General features: G+C 46.3%; 2 protein-coding genes across 4 annotated transcripts; one reads left to right on the forward strand and one right to left on the reverse strand.

The window, feature by feature from the left end:
* Positions 1–426: 426 nt before the first annotated feature.
* On the reverse strand, positions 427–7272 carry ttc29 (tetratricopeptide repeat domain 29). Its single transcript, XM_056576307.1, has 13 exons — positions 7124–7272; positions 6859–7003; positions 6608–6682; positions 6217–6276; positions 5897–6018; positions 3808–3987; positions 2718–2999; positions 1980–2065; positions 1742–1824; positions 1444–1567; positions 1139–1228; positions 801–913; positions 427–507 (listed from the first exon to the last, which is right to left on the reverse strand). Exons 2-12 carry the CDS (start codon positions 6951–6953, stop codon positions 827–829), a joined length of 1284 nt encoding a protein of 427 aa, XP_056432282.1. The 5' UTR covers positions 6954–7003; positions 7124–7272; the 3' UTR covers positions 427–507; positions 801–826.
* Positions 7273–8791: 1519 nt separating this feature from the next.
* Positions 8792–13664, forward strand: LOC130370535 (endothelin receptor type B-like). 3 transcript variants are annotated; one of them, XM_056576297.1, is made up of 8 exons: positions 8792–9036; positions 10135–10707; positions 10922–11049; positions 11341–11539; positions 11864–12016; positions 12474–12607; positions 12984–13092; positions 13439–13664. In XM_056576297.1, the coding sequence occupies exons 1-8, from the start codon at positions 8866–8868 to the stop codon at positions 13529–13531; spliced, it is 1560 nt and encodes a 519-aa protein (XP_056432272.1). In that variant the 5' UTR covers positions 8792–8865; the 3' UTR covers positions 13532–13664. The 3 variants fall into 3 exon arrangements, with proteins under 3 accessions (XP_056432272.1, XP_056432273.1, XP_056432274.1); XM_056576298.1 differs by having other exon boundaries at positions 13483–13664; XM_056576299.1 differs by having other exon boundaries at positions 10148–10707.
* Positions 13665–13727: the final 63 nt, after the last annotated feature.

Raw genomic sequence — 13727 nt, forward strand, 5'->3', positions numbered from 1 at the left:
TGACTGCTCAAAAGGGCTGACTGCTGTGAGTGGGTGTGTGTTTGTGTGTGTCTTTGTGTGTGAGTGTGCTTTTGATCCATGACGTCTAACTCCCTCTCACATTAGCTGTGTTCTCCATGCACGACTGGCCGTCTACAAAACCTCTCTACACCTGATACCACGCACGCACACACATACACACACCCACAGACAAACCCACCGGCACACACGCACGCTGACACTGCACAAACGCACGCACGCACGCGCGCGCAGACACAAACACGCACACACAAAAACACACACACACAAACATCCTGATCAATATGATGTGATCAACTTGAACAGGCCATCAACTATTACTCTCTAGAGAATTACAAGCTGATCTAAAAACAAATCAAATCTAAACACAAATGTCATTCATAAATTCACACAGTAAACATATTGTATATCAGATCTTTATTGTGGGAATGTTTGGTGAGATCTTCATCCATGCCTGCTCTTCCTCATCAAAAATATTCAGACAGACAGCTAGACAGACAGACAACAGACAGGTAGACAGACAGTCAGTGTTATCTCTCCACAACCTTTGTGTGTCATTGTCATGGCTGAAGGAAACCTGAACACGTTCTATTAATATATCTGCAGTGTAATCTCGGTGTCGGTGTAGGGTGCTCCATCATTACATTACAACAGAAGTACAGTCCAACAAACACGCAGTGCTAAATCCCGCCAGGGGAGGGCGCTGTTCACTGGGATTACAGTTTGTCACTTCAACATAATTTCTTTAAATTGTCCGGTTGGGAATTGGGCTGAAGCAGTACCTGTTGAGATGGTCAGTTCTGATTGGCTATCTCTGGGAGGTGGGCGTGGCCAACTTCCAATCAGTACCGTAACTCCATGGTAGGCTGTGAGCACGTGCACAGCCAACCAATACCTGAGGAGGAAAAAACATCTCATCACACCACAAAATGACATGACATGCAATGACATTAACACGGTGTGACATCATGACATGACATCAACACGGTGCGACACCATGACATGACACGACATGTCATGACGTGACATTTTCATGATGCGTGTCAAGACAAGACATGTCGTGCTGCTTGTCATGATGTCCTCATGGCGCGACGCCACCGTTTGTTCCTGAGGGGCCTACCTGTGCCCGTTGGATCCTCTCCACATCACCCAGACTGCAGGCCAGGTCGTAGCCCTGCTGGTAGTACTCTATACACCTGCCGTACTGACCCTACGGACAGACAGACAGACAAACTATACACCTGCTGCACTGACCCTACGGACAGACAGACAGACACTCTATACACCTGCTGTACTGACCCTACGGACAGACAGACAGACAAACTATACACATGCTGTACTGACCATGCAGACAGACAGACGGACACTCTATACACCTGCTATACTGAGCCTGCAGACAGACAGAAGGACATACAGCCTGTCTACCTGACATTCGTAGGAGGCTCCCAGACTCATGTAGGCATCCTGCAGGTTGCCTTGGTGACCGTGGATATGGGAGACTTCAACGTACTTCTCCAGGTACTCTACTTTCACCGTAGTGATCTGCTCACTGACACACACACACACACACACACACACACACACACACACACACACACACACACACACACACACACACACACACACACACACACACACACACACACACACACACACACTCTGTATATGTATATTTGTCATACATCTCTGTAAGGACAGATAGTGATAAGACAGACAGACAGACCTCTGAGAAAGAGCTTTATAGGTTTTCCCCAGGGCATCTGTATCCTGGAGTAGTCTGAAGTTCTCCATGGAAACCGTCAGAAACTACAAACACACACAAACACAAACACACACCATGATCATTCCACTGGCTGGGAGCTCACCTTTGGGAAGTCCCGATTCAAATCCATATGGTAAACAACAGATGAATCGACTGTATCTGTGTCATTATATGGGTATCGTGATGTAAAGGCTAGAACCTCCAAAGCAGAGGAGTGGTCTCCTGTTCTCTGATAGGCCAGTCCCAGTTTATAGGCCGCCTCCCCTTTAACACTGCTATCATCACCTAGAACACACACACACACACACACACACACACAAACATACACCCCCACACACATACACCCACACACACAAACAGTCACAGTCAAACAGGTTTCTGCAGAGCAGTCATACAGAAACAAACTGACTGACTGTCAGAGTGCGTCAGTATCTGAGGCGGTGAGTATAGGAGTGTGTAGCACTATTGTAGGCTGTGAGTAGTACAGTGGTTAGAGCGTCCTACAGTGTGTAGCGGTGTGGTACAAGGCAGTGTGTAGGTCAGTGTGTAGCCTACAGTGTGTAGGAGTGTGGAAGGCTGTGTGTAGGTCAGTGTGTAGCCTACAGTGTGTAGCGGTGTGGTAGGCTGTGTGTAGGTCAGTGTGTAGCCTACAGTGTGTAGCGGTGTGGTAGGCTGTGTGTAGGTCGGTGTGTAGCCTACAGTGTGTAGCGGTGTGGGAGGCTGTGTGTAGGTAGTGTGTAGCCTACAGTGTGTAGCGGTGTGGTAGGCTGTGTGCAGGTCAGTGTGTAGCCTACAGTGTGTAGCGGTGTGGTAGGCTGTGTGTAGGTCAGTGTGTAGCCTACAGTGTGTAGCGGTGTGGTAGGCTGTGTGGAGATAGTGTGTAGCCTACAGTGTGTAGCGGTGTGGTAGGCTGTGTGTAGGTCAGTGTGTAGCCTACAGTGTGTAGCGGTGTGGTAGGCCTCGTGCAGGAGCTTTATGGCTCTCGGCTGGTAGACAGGAAGCTCAGCCAGACGGATGTACACCTGCACCAGGAGTCTGCTAGCCTGCTCTCTCACAGGTCCTCCTCCCTCCATGTCAGCCTGCTCTCTCTCAGGTCCTCCGTCCATAGGATCAGCCTGCTCTCTCTCAGGTCCTCCTTCCATAGGATCAGTCTGCTCTCTCTCAGCCTCAGCCAGCTGCAGAAACCTCTCACTGTAGCGCCTGGCCTCCTCCAGATCTCCTGCACAACACAAGATCATATGTATGGAAGATATATATATATATACACATTAATATATATGTATATACATATAAATATATCATATATATTCTATACAGACCCATTAACAGTCAACATTACGATTGCCTCTAATTGTGAGTTGAGACTTTAGACATTGAACCAAACTGTTGGCAACACCAAAATCAGCTGTTGATTCGTACCTGGTTGTCATAATCGATATTGTACCAGTGGACCCAAGCTGTACCTGATTCCCATCAACACCAGGAGCAGGTCAGAGCAACCAGTGGTCTTTAAGAATGAAGGCTATGTAACGTGGTTTTGTATTTTTGTATTGTATCCAAGCGTCTTACATTGTGGTCGCAAACTTAGATCTCATTGTATATGATGTGTACATGAATATAGATATTATTGTCTATGCTCACTATTATTATATTAATAATACACTATACCACAGATGTACTGATCTTTTCAACAACATGAGATTTCAAAATGACCCAGCATACTCGGGCAGATGACCTTAATAAAGACTTTGTTCATCACTTTTCCCATGGCTGTCCTTGGCTCTTCAACCCACACACTTCCCCAAGCGACCAGGCAGCACTAAAAGGTTTGTTTGACTGAGCGGATAAATCTTTGGGGAGGAGGCCTTTGGGACTAGGATGGACGACATTGGACTGTATTTAAAAGTCCAATGTAAGGTGTGTGTGTGTGTGTGTGTGTGTGTGTGTGTGTGTGTGTGTGTGTGTGTGTGTGTGTGTGTGTGTGTGTGTGTGTGTGTGTGTGTGTGTGTGTCTGTGTGTGTGTGTACCCAGCTGGAGGTGGAGGGCGGCCAGCCTGCTGGTGACCAGGGTCTCATGGTGGGCCGAGGGGAGCCGGAGGGCCGCCTCCAGGCTCCGCTGGTAGAAGTGGAGGCTGATCCACTGCTCCTCTGGAGCCCACGGCCGCCCGGCTAGAGACAGGTGGCTAGCACACACACCGGCCCAGTCACCTGCACACACACACACACACACACGCACGCACGCACACACACACACACACACACACACGCACGCACGCACGCGCGCACGCACGCACGCGCGCACGCACGCACGCGCGCGCGCACGCACACACACACACACACACACACACAAACGCACGCACGCACGCACGCACGCACGCACACACACACGCACACGCACACGCACACACGTACACACACACACACGCACGCACGCACACACACACACACGTACACACACACACACACACACACACACTCGTTGCGTCTATTAGCCCCGTATGTGTGGAAGCGCTCCGTCATACATGGCCTCACCCAACCCAAACCCAGGGACGTCTTTTCTGTTTGTTTCAAACCATAGTTAATAATGGGTATGTAAGTATTCAATAATATGGATATAATCATATTTAATTAGGTTTCTGTGCATGTATTAATGTGTATGTTATCCTATTTGATAAAAGTACAGTGTCTATTTAATAATGTGTATCTTTAATCATACTGAATACAACTGTATTTGATAATGTGCCATTTTCGATGTATATATTTTTTAAAAGTATCTGTGTAGTTAATAATGTGTATTTAATTGTATTTAATAAAAGTGTCTGTAGTTAATAACATGTATTTAAATGTACTTAATAAGAACACTTATTAAACCATACAGTGTAGGGTGCAACGTAGCCTAGGGGTGAGGGGTTAAAGTGTAATTCCGGCGCAAATTGAACCCAGGATCTTTGTTTTGGCATTAAAACCCATCAAATAAGCCTTCCAGATACCTTTTTCATTGAAAATCGAGTATTATAGTTTGCCGGGCGCAATGTTTGGCGTCTATGTTGTTGACTTGGGGCATAGTGTGTCGCTTCTAAATCCGCATTTTTGAACCACTAAATAGCACCAAACCTCTGCAGTAGCATGACTAGGGTCCCTACACATAAAACAAAGCACAAACAACTTAGTTTACAAACCCGGAGTTTATTTAAAAAGACAGTTCAACAAGCATTACCGGTAGGTCCGTGTTTACAGGAATTCCACACAAGTCGATTGCCGAATGCGCCGGAGTTCAGTTCAAGGAGGAAAGTTTTGGAATTTATAATTGTTATAATTTATATTTATAAATAATATATAGCAAGTTTTGACACGTAAATTAAAGGAATTGCATATGTAAGTTACAGTTACAAAATAATTGTTCGCTACAATCAAGCATGGCACGGTGTTGACGGAAGACGCACTGCACACGTGATTGACGCATAGAGTGAAGGACAGCTCAAGCACCGGAGAAGACGAACCATCCACATCTTGAAGTCAAGAGAGAGATGGTTCAATTATTTTGTAACTGTAATTTACATATGCAATTCCTTTAATTTACGTGTCAACACTTGCTATATATTATTTATAAATATATATTATACAAATTTTAAATTCCAAAACTTTCCTCCTTGAACTGAACTCCGGCGCATTCGGCAATCGACTTGTGTGGACTTCCTGTAAACACGGACCTACCGGTAATGCTTGTTAAACTGTCTTCTTAAATAAACTCCGGGTTTGTAAACTAAGTTGTTCGTGCTTCGTTTTATGTGTAGGGACCCTAGTCATGCTACTGCAGAGGTTTGGTGCTATTTAATGGTTAAAAAATGCGGATTTGGAAGCGACACACTATGCCCCAAGTCAACAACAAGGACGCCAAACATTGCGCCCGGCAAACTATAATACTCGATTTTCAATGAAAAAGGTACCTGGAAGGCTTATTTGATGGGTTTTAATGCCAAAACAAAGATCCTGGGTTCAATTTGCGCTGGAATTACACTTTAACAGGGGTCGGGGTTAGTTGGGGTTTAGGGGCTACAGGTTTGGGCCACAGGGTCAGAGGTCAGAGGTTAGGGCTAGGGGGCTGGTGAGGGGTCACCTGTGCGCTGGGCGTCCTCGGCTCTGCTCAGGTGCACCTGTAGGGCGTCTAGCGAGTCCTGCTGCTGCTCCAGACACCTCTCCTCACAGCCAATCAGCAGAGAGTACAGCTCGGAGAAGGACCTGACACACACACACACACGCACACACACACACACACACACACACGCACACGCACACACACACACGCACACACACACACACACACACACACACATATGGGAGAAAGTAAGAGCCAGTACTAGATATATCTTGCCATTGCGTGGTGTGCGTGTATGTGTCTGATAATGAGCGTGTTTGTGTGTGTGTGTGTTTGCGTACCTATGGTAGCCCATACGCAGAAGCTCCACGCATACTTTATGTTGAGGACTATTCCTGAACCTGGAGTGAGAGAGAGAGAGAGAGAGAGAGAGAGAGAGAGAGAGAGAGAGAGAGAGAGAGAGAGAGAGAGAGAGAGAGAGAGAGAGAGAGAGAGAGAGAGTTGATGGTTTTCATTGGTTCTGGTACATGACTAACTCGAGGAGAACCAAAGTCTTGTAGTGGTAATACTGGGAGCTGCCCAGTACCAAAGTAGCCTACTGTTTATACTGGGAGCCTCCCAGTACAACTACTACCTTCTACTGGTTATATTGGGAGCAGCAGCCAAGCACCACGACTGTCTTCTACTGTTTCTACTGAACAGATCTATCTATAGTATGGAGACAGGACTCACTGGCCGATGTCGTTCTTGGATAAGGTGCGCAAGGTCTGTCCCGATCCATCAGTCTTCTTCATCTTCTTCACTGTCCTACGCACACACACACACACACACACACACACACACACACACACACACACACACACACACACACACACACACACACACACACACACACACACACACACACACACACACAAGCACACCATGAGCAAAACGTATGTTTCTACATCTGAACGCTGAAGTTATGATATGACAGACATAACCTCGGCTGCTGCGCGGCGTTCCGTTTGGTTCCGTTGATGTCCGGTAAGAACGGCTCGGTTCGGCCCGCCTCCTCGTCGGCGTCGCTGATGTTCATGTTCCTAACCCGGGGGAATCCGGCTCAGTCTGTACGTTACCGGCCGCCGGCTGTTTTAAAACCACGCCCGTGAGAAAAATTAAATAAATGCTAATATATAAACATCCCAGAACTATTTTACGAACGAGTAGGCCTACTTGTTGTTACAGCAACTTATTAAAGTTACTGACCGTGATAAATGTTACCCGACGATATACGACCTCAAACTATTATGTACAGTTTAATATATTTAGGTACTTAGGAAGTAGCCTAATATAAAATAAAAACTTAATTAAACTTTATATTTGTTGTGAACGCAACGCAGAGCAATGAAAGTTTTCCAATCTTCAGTCCAACGGAGTGACGCGTTGCCATGGCGACGACACGTCATTCGCATTCCAGCATCAACACACACACACACACACACACACACACACACACACACACACACACACACACACACACACACACACACACACACACACACACACACACACACACACACACACACACACACACACACACACACACACGTGCAAGATGCAAGACTATTAGTTCATGAGTTTTAGTGCATACAGTTCCCTTGGACCACAACATGTGTTAAAGGAAACTCCAATGTTTATTAGACACAGTCTGTACGCACAATTGTTCTACTTTGTTGTACCTTCAAAGAGCTGCTGGGTAGCTCTGGTGTGTTTGACGATCACATAACTGCGAATAATTTAGTTTTCATTAACTAAGCCTCTTTATAACCAAACGGTCCTGTTCTTTACCGTTTGATCTGGTGAAATAGATAATAGTTATGATATCTTGGAGTGTATTCATGTTGCTGGATGTGGTTTCCAGTGTAATAGGATCCGTGTTGTTGGAGGGGTTGTGTTAATTAAACTCACATCTAATTTGTTCAGCGCTCAGAGATCTGAAGAGGGAGACTCAGTGGTAGAGACGCGTGTGTGAGATAAACACATCAAGGACTTGGAAAACAAAGTTTGTTGATATAGCCTAGTGTTTACCTAAAGAGGACACATATACCGATCGCTCCATTTCCTGTACAGAGTGGATCCTGCATTCAATCAACCAGATTATTCATGACACCCTTTAAGGAACGTTCCTTTAGATCTGGATCTTTTTAATCAATTCAAGTGGCATTCATTCGTTTTAACTGTATTTATCGTTAATATTAATTCATATTGATGAATCATTATTATCATTATTAATGATTTATCAATTATTAATCAATTGCACACACACACACACACACACACACACACACACACACACACACACACACACACACACACACACACACACACACACACACACACACACACACACACACACACACACACGTACCATTGGAGGACATCACATCAGAAGTAGACTACTAGGTTTCTACAGGACTTTAATCCCAGCATCTTCAGGTCTGTTTCAGAAACATGCTAATATGTTCAGAATGGATGCTGCTATTACTTCCCTCACAGTTAAAGTTTGGAAAACTTTAACTGCGTGCCCACAGACTGCTGGTTCCGTTCAAGCACACCAATAAAGTTAAAAGTTTTACGGTTCAAGTTTACATTCAATTATTACATGGAAGTTTCCTGAATGGAAAAGTGTGCATGTGGCTATGTTTGTTTGTGTGTGTGTGTGTGTGTGTGTGTGTGTGTGTGTGTGTGTGTGTGTGTGTGTGTGTGTGTGTGTGTGTGTGTGCGTGTGCGTGCGTGTGTGAGTGAGTGTGTGTGAAAAAGAGAGATTGGCTGTCATGTGTGATTGAGTTGAAACAGGTCAGAGAAAGATGGAGAGGAGGGGTGGGTAACAGGAAGAGGGGGGTCGCGCAAGGCTATCAGAGAAGAGCAAGAGAGCGTGGGGAAAGATAGAGATAAAGGGGTTGAGAGAGCTAGGATGAAAGCGAGAGACTTGTTTAAAAGAGGAGTGCATGTGTGGAGCATGTTTTCTTCTTGCTACTGCTTTGACAGGATACACAACTGACAACAACAGAGGAGGACAAACAACCCATTATACTTCATTTAGTACTACGCATGATATCAACATAAAAACAAGATCCTACCACGTCTCGTATCGTCTCGTTCCATCCCCAGGATATACGGTAATTCATTTGAATTCTTTATTTTATTTAACCTTTATTTAACATATTTCATTTTATTTAACGTGAATTGTTGTAAACTTGTTATAAACTAAACTTTATATTATTTTAAAGAAGGTATTGTTTCAAAGATGTTTTTTATGAAATATAAATTTACTTATTATTAATTTATTGTCACCTTTTTTAAACTTCTTTTGAAAGGATACGCTGAGATTTCATTGACAATTTCAACAAGCGTTTGCTTGGTTAGCATTCACTTTCTGTTCGCCACTTCCATTGACTTGCAAAGTTTTACCATCCAAAGATTTTGAATAGTCGCTAATCGAAAACGAGTAACAGTAACAATACAACAAGATTGTAGTGTGTCTACAAACACAGAGAATTCCGCACTATTTTGGGCGCTGTGATTATTAGGCTGTGAGGCCCTACTGACAGTCCCCCCCCCCCCCCCCCCCCCCCCCCCCTCCAACCCATGTAGACTACCCAGCCAGAAGTACCTGATAGAGTTAAAACACAGCCGCTTTGTGCAAAAATAGTCGCGTGAACAGGAGCTAGGTTAATGTTATTACTGAAAGCGGCTCACAGAAAGCAAATGCTAACAAATAAAACACCCTCCTGGACACACAATGAGAAATTTGGAATTGAACAACTTGACTGAATCTTAGTAAGACATCTCTCGGCGTATTCCTTTAACTTTTCCTTTATAATATGACTTCCAATTCACCCCAATGATCACCTTAACTAATTCTTACTTTCCTTTTCCCTCATCTCCTCACCCCCATCCCTTCTCTTCCCTCCTCTCCTCTCCTCTCCTCTCCTCTCCTCTCCTCTCCTCTCCTCTCCTCTCCTCCCTTTCCCTCGCCTGGCTTCTCTCCCCTCTCCTCTCTTCTCCCCTCCCCTCCCCTCCCCTCTCTCCTCTCCTCCCCTCTCTCCTCTCCAGTCCCCTCTCCTCCCCTCCCCTCTCCTCTCTCCTCCCCTCTCCTCTCTTCTCCCCTCTCCTCTCCTCCCCTCTCTCCTCTCCAGTCTCCTCTCCTCCCCTCCCCTCTCTCCTCCCCTCTCCTCTCTTCTCCCCTCTCCTCTCCTCCCCTCTCTCCTCTCCAGTCTCCTCTCCTAGGTATGTTTAAAGTACTGGTGTTAGCAGGGCTGCTAGCGGTTCTCTCCACAGCAGCAGCAGCAGCAGATGCAGGAGGAAGAGACAGTGGAGCTCTCAATTCCACCCTGATAGAGTGGGACCTCCTACTCCCTCCCCTAGGCTTCCAGAGCACCAGCACCCCCCTGGTCCTGGAGCTCAGGGGCTCGCACCCCGACGGAGCCCCAGAAACACAGCTCAACGCTGGGATGGACCCCGGGGTTCAGCCCCTGGACCCCGCTCACCGGGGAGACGAGGAGCACCGCCACCCTTCCTCCTCCTCTAACTCCTCAGGGCCGGTGCGGGTGCTGTCTCTGGCGCCCCCTAGCTGCCTGAAGGCCACGTCCATAAAGCAGGTGTTTAAGTACATCAACACAGGGCTGTCTCTGGTGATCTTCGTGGTGGGGGTGGTGGGCAACGGGACGCTGCTCCGGATCATCTGCCAGAACCGCAGCATGAGGAACGGGCCCAACGCCCTCATAGCCAGCCTGGCCCTGGGAGACCTGCTGTACATAGCCATAGACCTGCCCATTAACACATACAAGGTACTGTTCAAACATACTACAATGTAAATCAAATCATATATCCTCATCAGGCATATATCATTGTCATAACTTCTGTTTTAACTACGAATAACACAATATTGTTTGTTTGTGTGTGTGTGTGTGTGTGTGTGTGTGTGTGTGTGTGTGTGTGTGTGTGTGTGTGTGTGTGTGTGTGTGTGTGTGTGTGTGTGTGTGTTCGTGTGTGTGTGTGCAGCTCCTGGCCATGCGTTGGCCTTTCTCCGACAGCCTACTGGGTCTGTTCCTGTGTAAGCTGGTCCCCTTTCTGCAGAAAGCTTCAGTCGGAATCACCGTGCTCAACCTATGTGTCCTCAGCATAGACCGGTACACACACACACACACACATGCACACACACACACACACACACACACACACACACACACACACACACACACACACACACACGCACGCACATACTCACACATCCTCACACACGCACACACGCTCACACACACATGCACGCACACTCTCACACATCCTCACACACACACACACACACACACACACACACACACACACACACACACACACACACACACACACACACACACACACACACACACACACACACACACACACACACACAGACTGAACCCAGTTGTCCCTCCCCCCAGGTACCGAGCGGTGGTGTCGTGGTCAAGGGTGCCGGCCTCAGGCGTTCCCATAGCGACCGTGGTCCAGATCCTGTTGATCTGGGCGTCGTCGGCAGCCCTGGCCGTGCCCGAGGCCCTGGGCTTCACCCTGGTCTCCTTCAGCTACAACAACGTCTCCATGACGACCTGCATGCTCCGGCCAACCACGCCATTCCTCAACGTAAGAACGCTCTTCAGGGGGTTAAAGGGGTGTGTCTGTGTGTGCGTTTGTGTGTGTGTATGTGTGTGTGTGTGTGGGTGTACAGTAAGCGACACGATGGATCATGCTATGCTAGTTTTAGATCTAAAGTTCTAATTACTTTTTTTTTATCTCTGTCTGTCTCTGTCCGCCTTTCTATCTTTCTGTCCGCCTTTCTCTCTGTCTGTCTCTCTGGCTCTCTGTCTTCCTGATTTTCTGTCCATCTCATTGTCTCCCTGTCTCTCTCTGTCTGTATGTCTGTCTGTCTCTTTGTCTGTGTGTCGCTCTCCCTGTCCGTGTGTATAGTTGTACCGGTCGGCTAAGGACTGGTGGTTGTTTGGGTTCTATTTCTGTGTCCCTCTGCTGTTTTCCGCTGTGTTCTACGGTCTAATGACCTGTGAGATGCTACAACACCGCAAGGGAAGCCTCAAACACATCCTCAGTGAACAGCTCAGACAGGTAATACACACTGATGAACAATTCCCACTGACACACTAACACACAGACACACATCCTCAGTGAACAGCTCAGACAGGTGGCTGAGGGCTGTCTTTTCTTTGGTGGTGATGTTACTAATAATAATTATATGTATATATATGTATACTATATTATCATGCATAGTTATTTATCTATTTATAGAGACAAAAGGTGGCTATGGAAGTCGTTTATCTGGTGGTGATGTTAATTATAACATATTTGTATTTATAAATGACTATTTATAGAGAGGAAAGGTGGTTAAGGAAGTATTTTCTTTGATGCTGATGTTAAATACATTTATATATATATATATATATATATATATATATAATATTATCATATCTATTTATTTATAGAGGGGAAAGGTGGTTATGGAAGTATTATCTCTTGTGGTGATGTTAATAATAATGTCTATGTATTTATAATGATCTATTTCTAGAGAAGAGAGGTGGCTAAGGCCGTCTTCTCTCTGGTGGTGATGTTTGCTCTCTGCTGGCTGCCACTGCATCTCAGCAAGCTGCTGAAGAACACCGTCTACCAGTCACATGACGTCAGGCGCTGTGACCAGCTCAAGTATGCACAACCATACACACACACACACACAGACACGCACACACACACACACACACACACACACACACACACACACACACACACACACACACACACACACACACACACACACACACACACACACACACACACACACACACACACACACACACACACACACACACACACGTGTCACACACACACACACAGACAGTCACATACACTCTTCTTATTCCTCTACTCTTCTCTGGTTGTAGTTTTAATCATCTCTTCTATGGTTGTGGTTTGAGTCCCCCTCTCTGGATGTAGTTTTAATTCTCTGTTTTGCTCTGATTGTAGTTCTATCCTCTTTCTTCTCTGGTTGTAGTCTGAATCCTCTCTTTTTCTCTGCTTGTAGTTTCTTCCTGGTGTTGGACTACTTCAGCATCAACCTGGCAACCATCAACTCCTGCATCAACCCCATAGTACTGTACTTTGTTTCCAGGAAGTTCAAGAACTGCTTCAAGGTATGGAAGGAGGGCTGCTTATGTTTGCGTGTGTGTGTGCTTATGCGTGTGCGTGTGGGTGTGCGTGTGTGTGTGTGTGTGGTATCAGTGGTATTGGGGGTTGGGGATTCTTAACATAGAAAGGTCAAAGATAAGAGATATCGCAAGAAGGATATGTCCATGTGAACTAACTCAGCTGCTTGTCTCTCTCCCTCTGTGTCTGTCTGTCTGTCTGTGTAACTATTTGTCTCCCTGTTTGTCTCGATCTATCGACCCGTCTCTCTGCATGACTCTCTGTCTCCCTGTCTGTCTCTCTCCTTGTATCCCTGACTACCTGTCTGTCTCTCTCCCCTCCCCCTGTCTCCAGTCCTGTCTGTGCTGCTGCTGGTATCCTGTCTCTCTCTCTAACAGTGTCCTCCACCAGGGAACCAGTCTGCCCTACAGAACATCTGACCCCTGAACCCGGCCTGTCTGCATCTGTGCGTGTGTGTGTGAGTTTATGTCTGTCTGTGTGTGTGTGTGTGTGTGTGTGTGTGTGTGTGTGTGTGTGTGTGTGTGTGTGTGTGTGTGTGTGTGTGTGTGTGTGAATGTGTGTGTGTGTCGCCAAATCATCAATGCTCTCATATTCCTGTTATTGATTGAATATCAATGGTTTA

This window comes from Gadus chalcogrammus, chromosome 17, assembly GCF_026213295.1.
Source record: "Gadus chalcogrammus isolate NIFS_2021 chromosome 17, NIFS_Gcha_1.0, whole genome shotgun sequence".
Classification (NCBI taxonomy): domain Eukaryota; kingdom Metazoa; phylum Chordata; class Actinopteri; order Gadiformes; family Gadidae; genus Gadus; species Gadus chalcogrammus.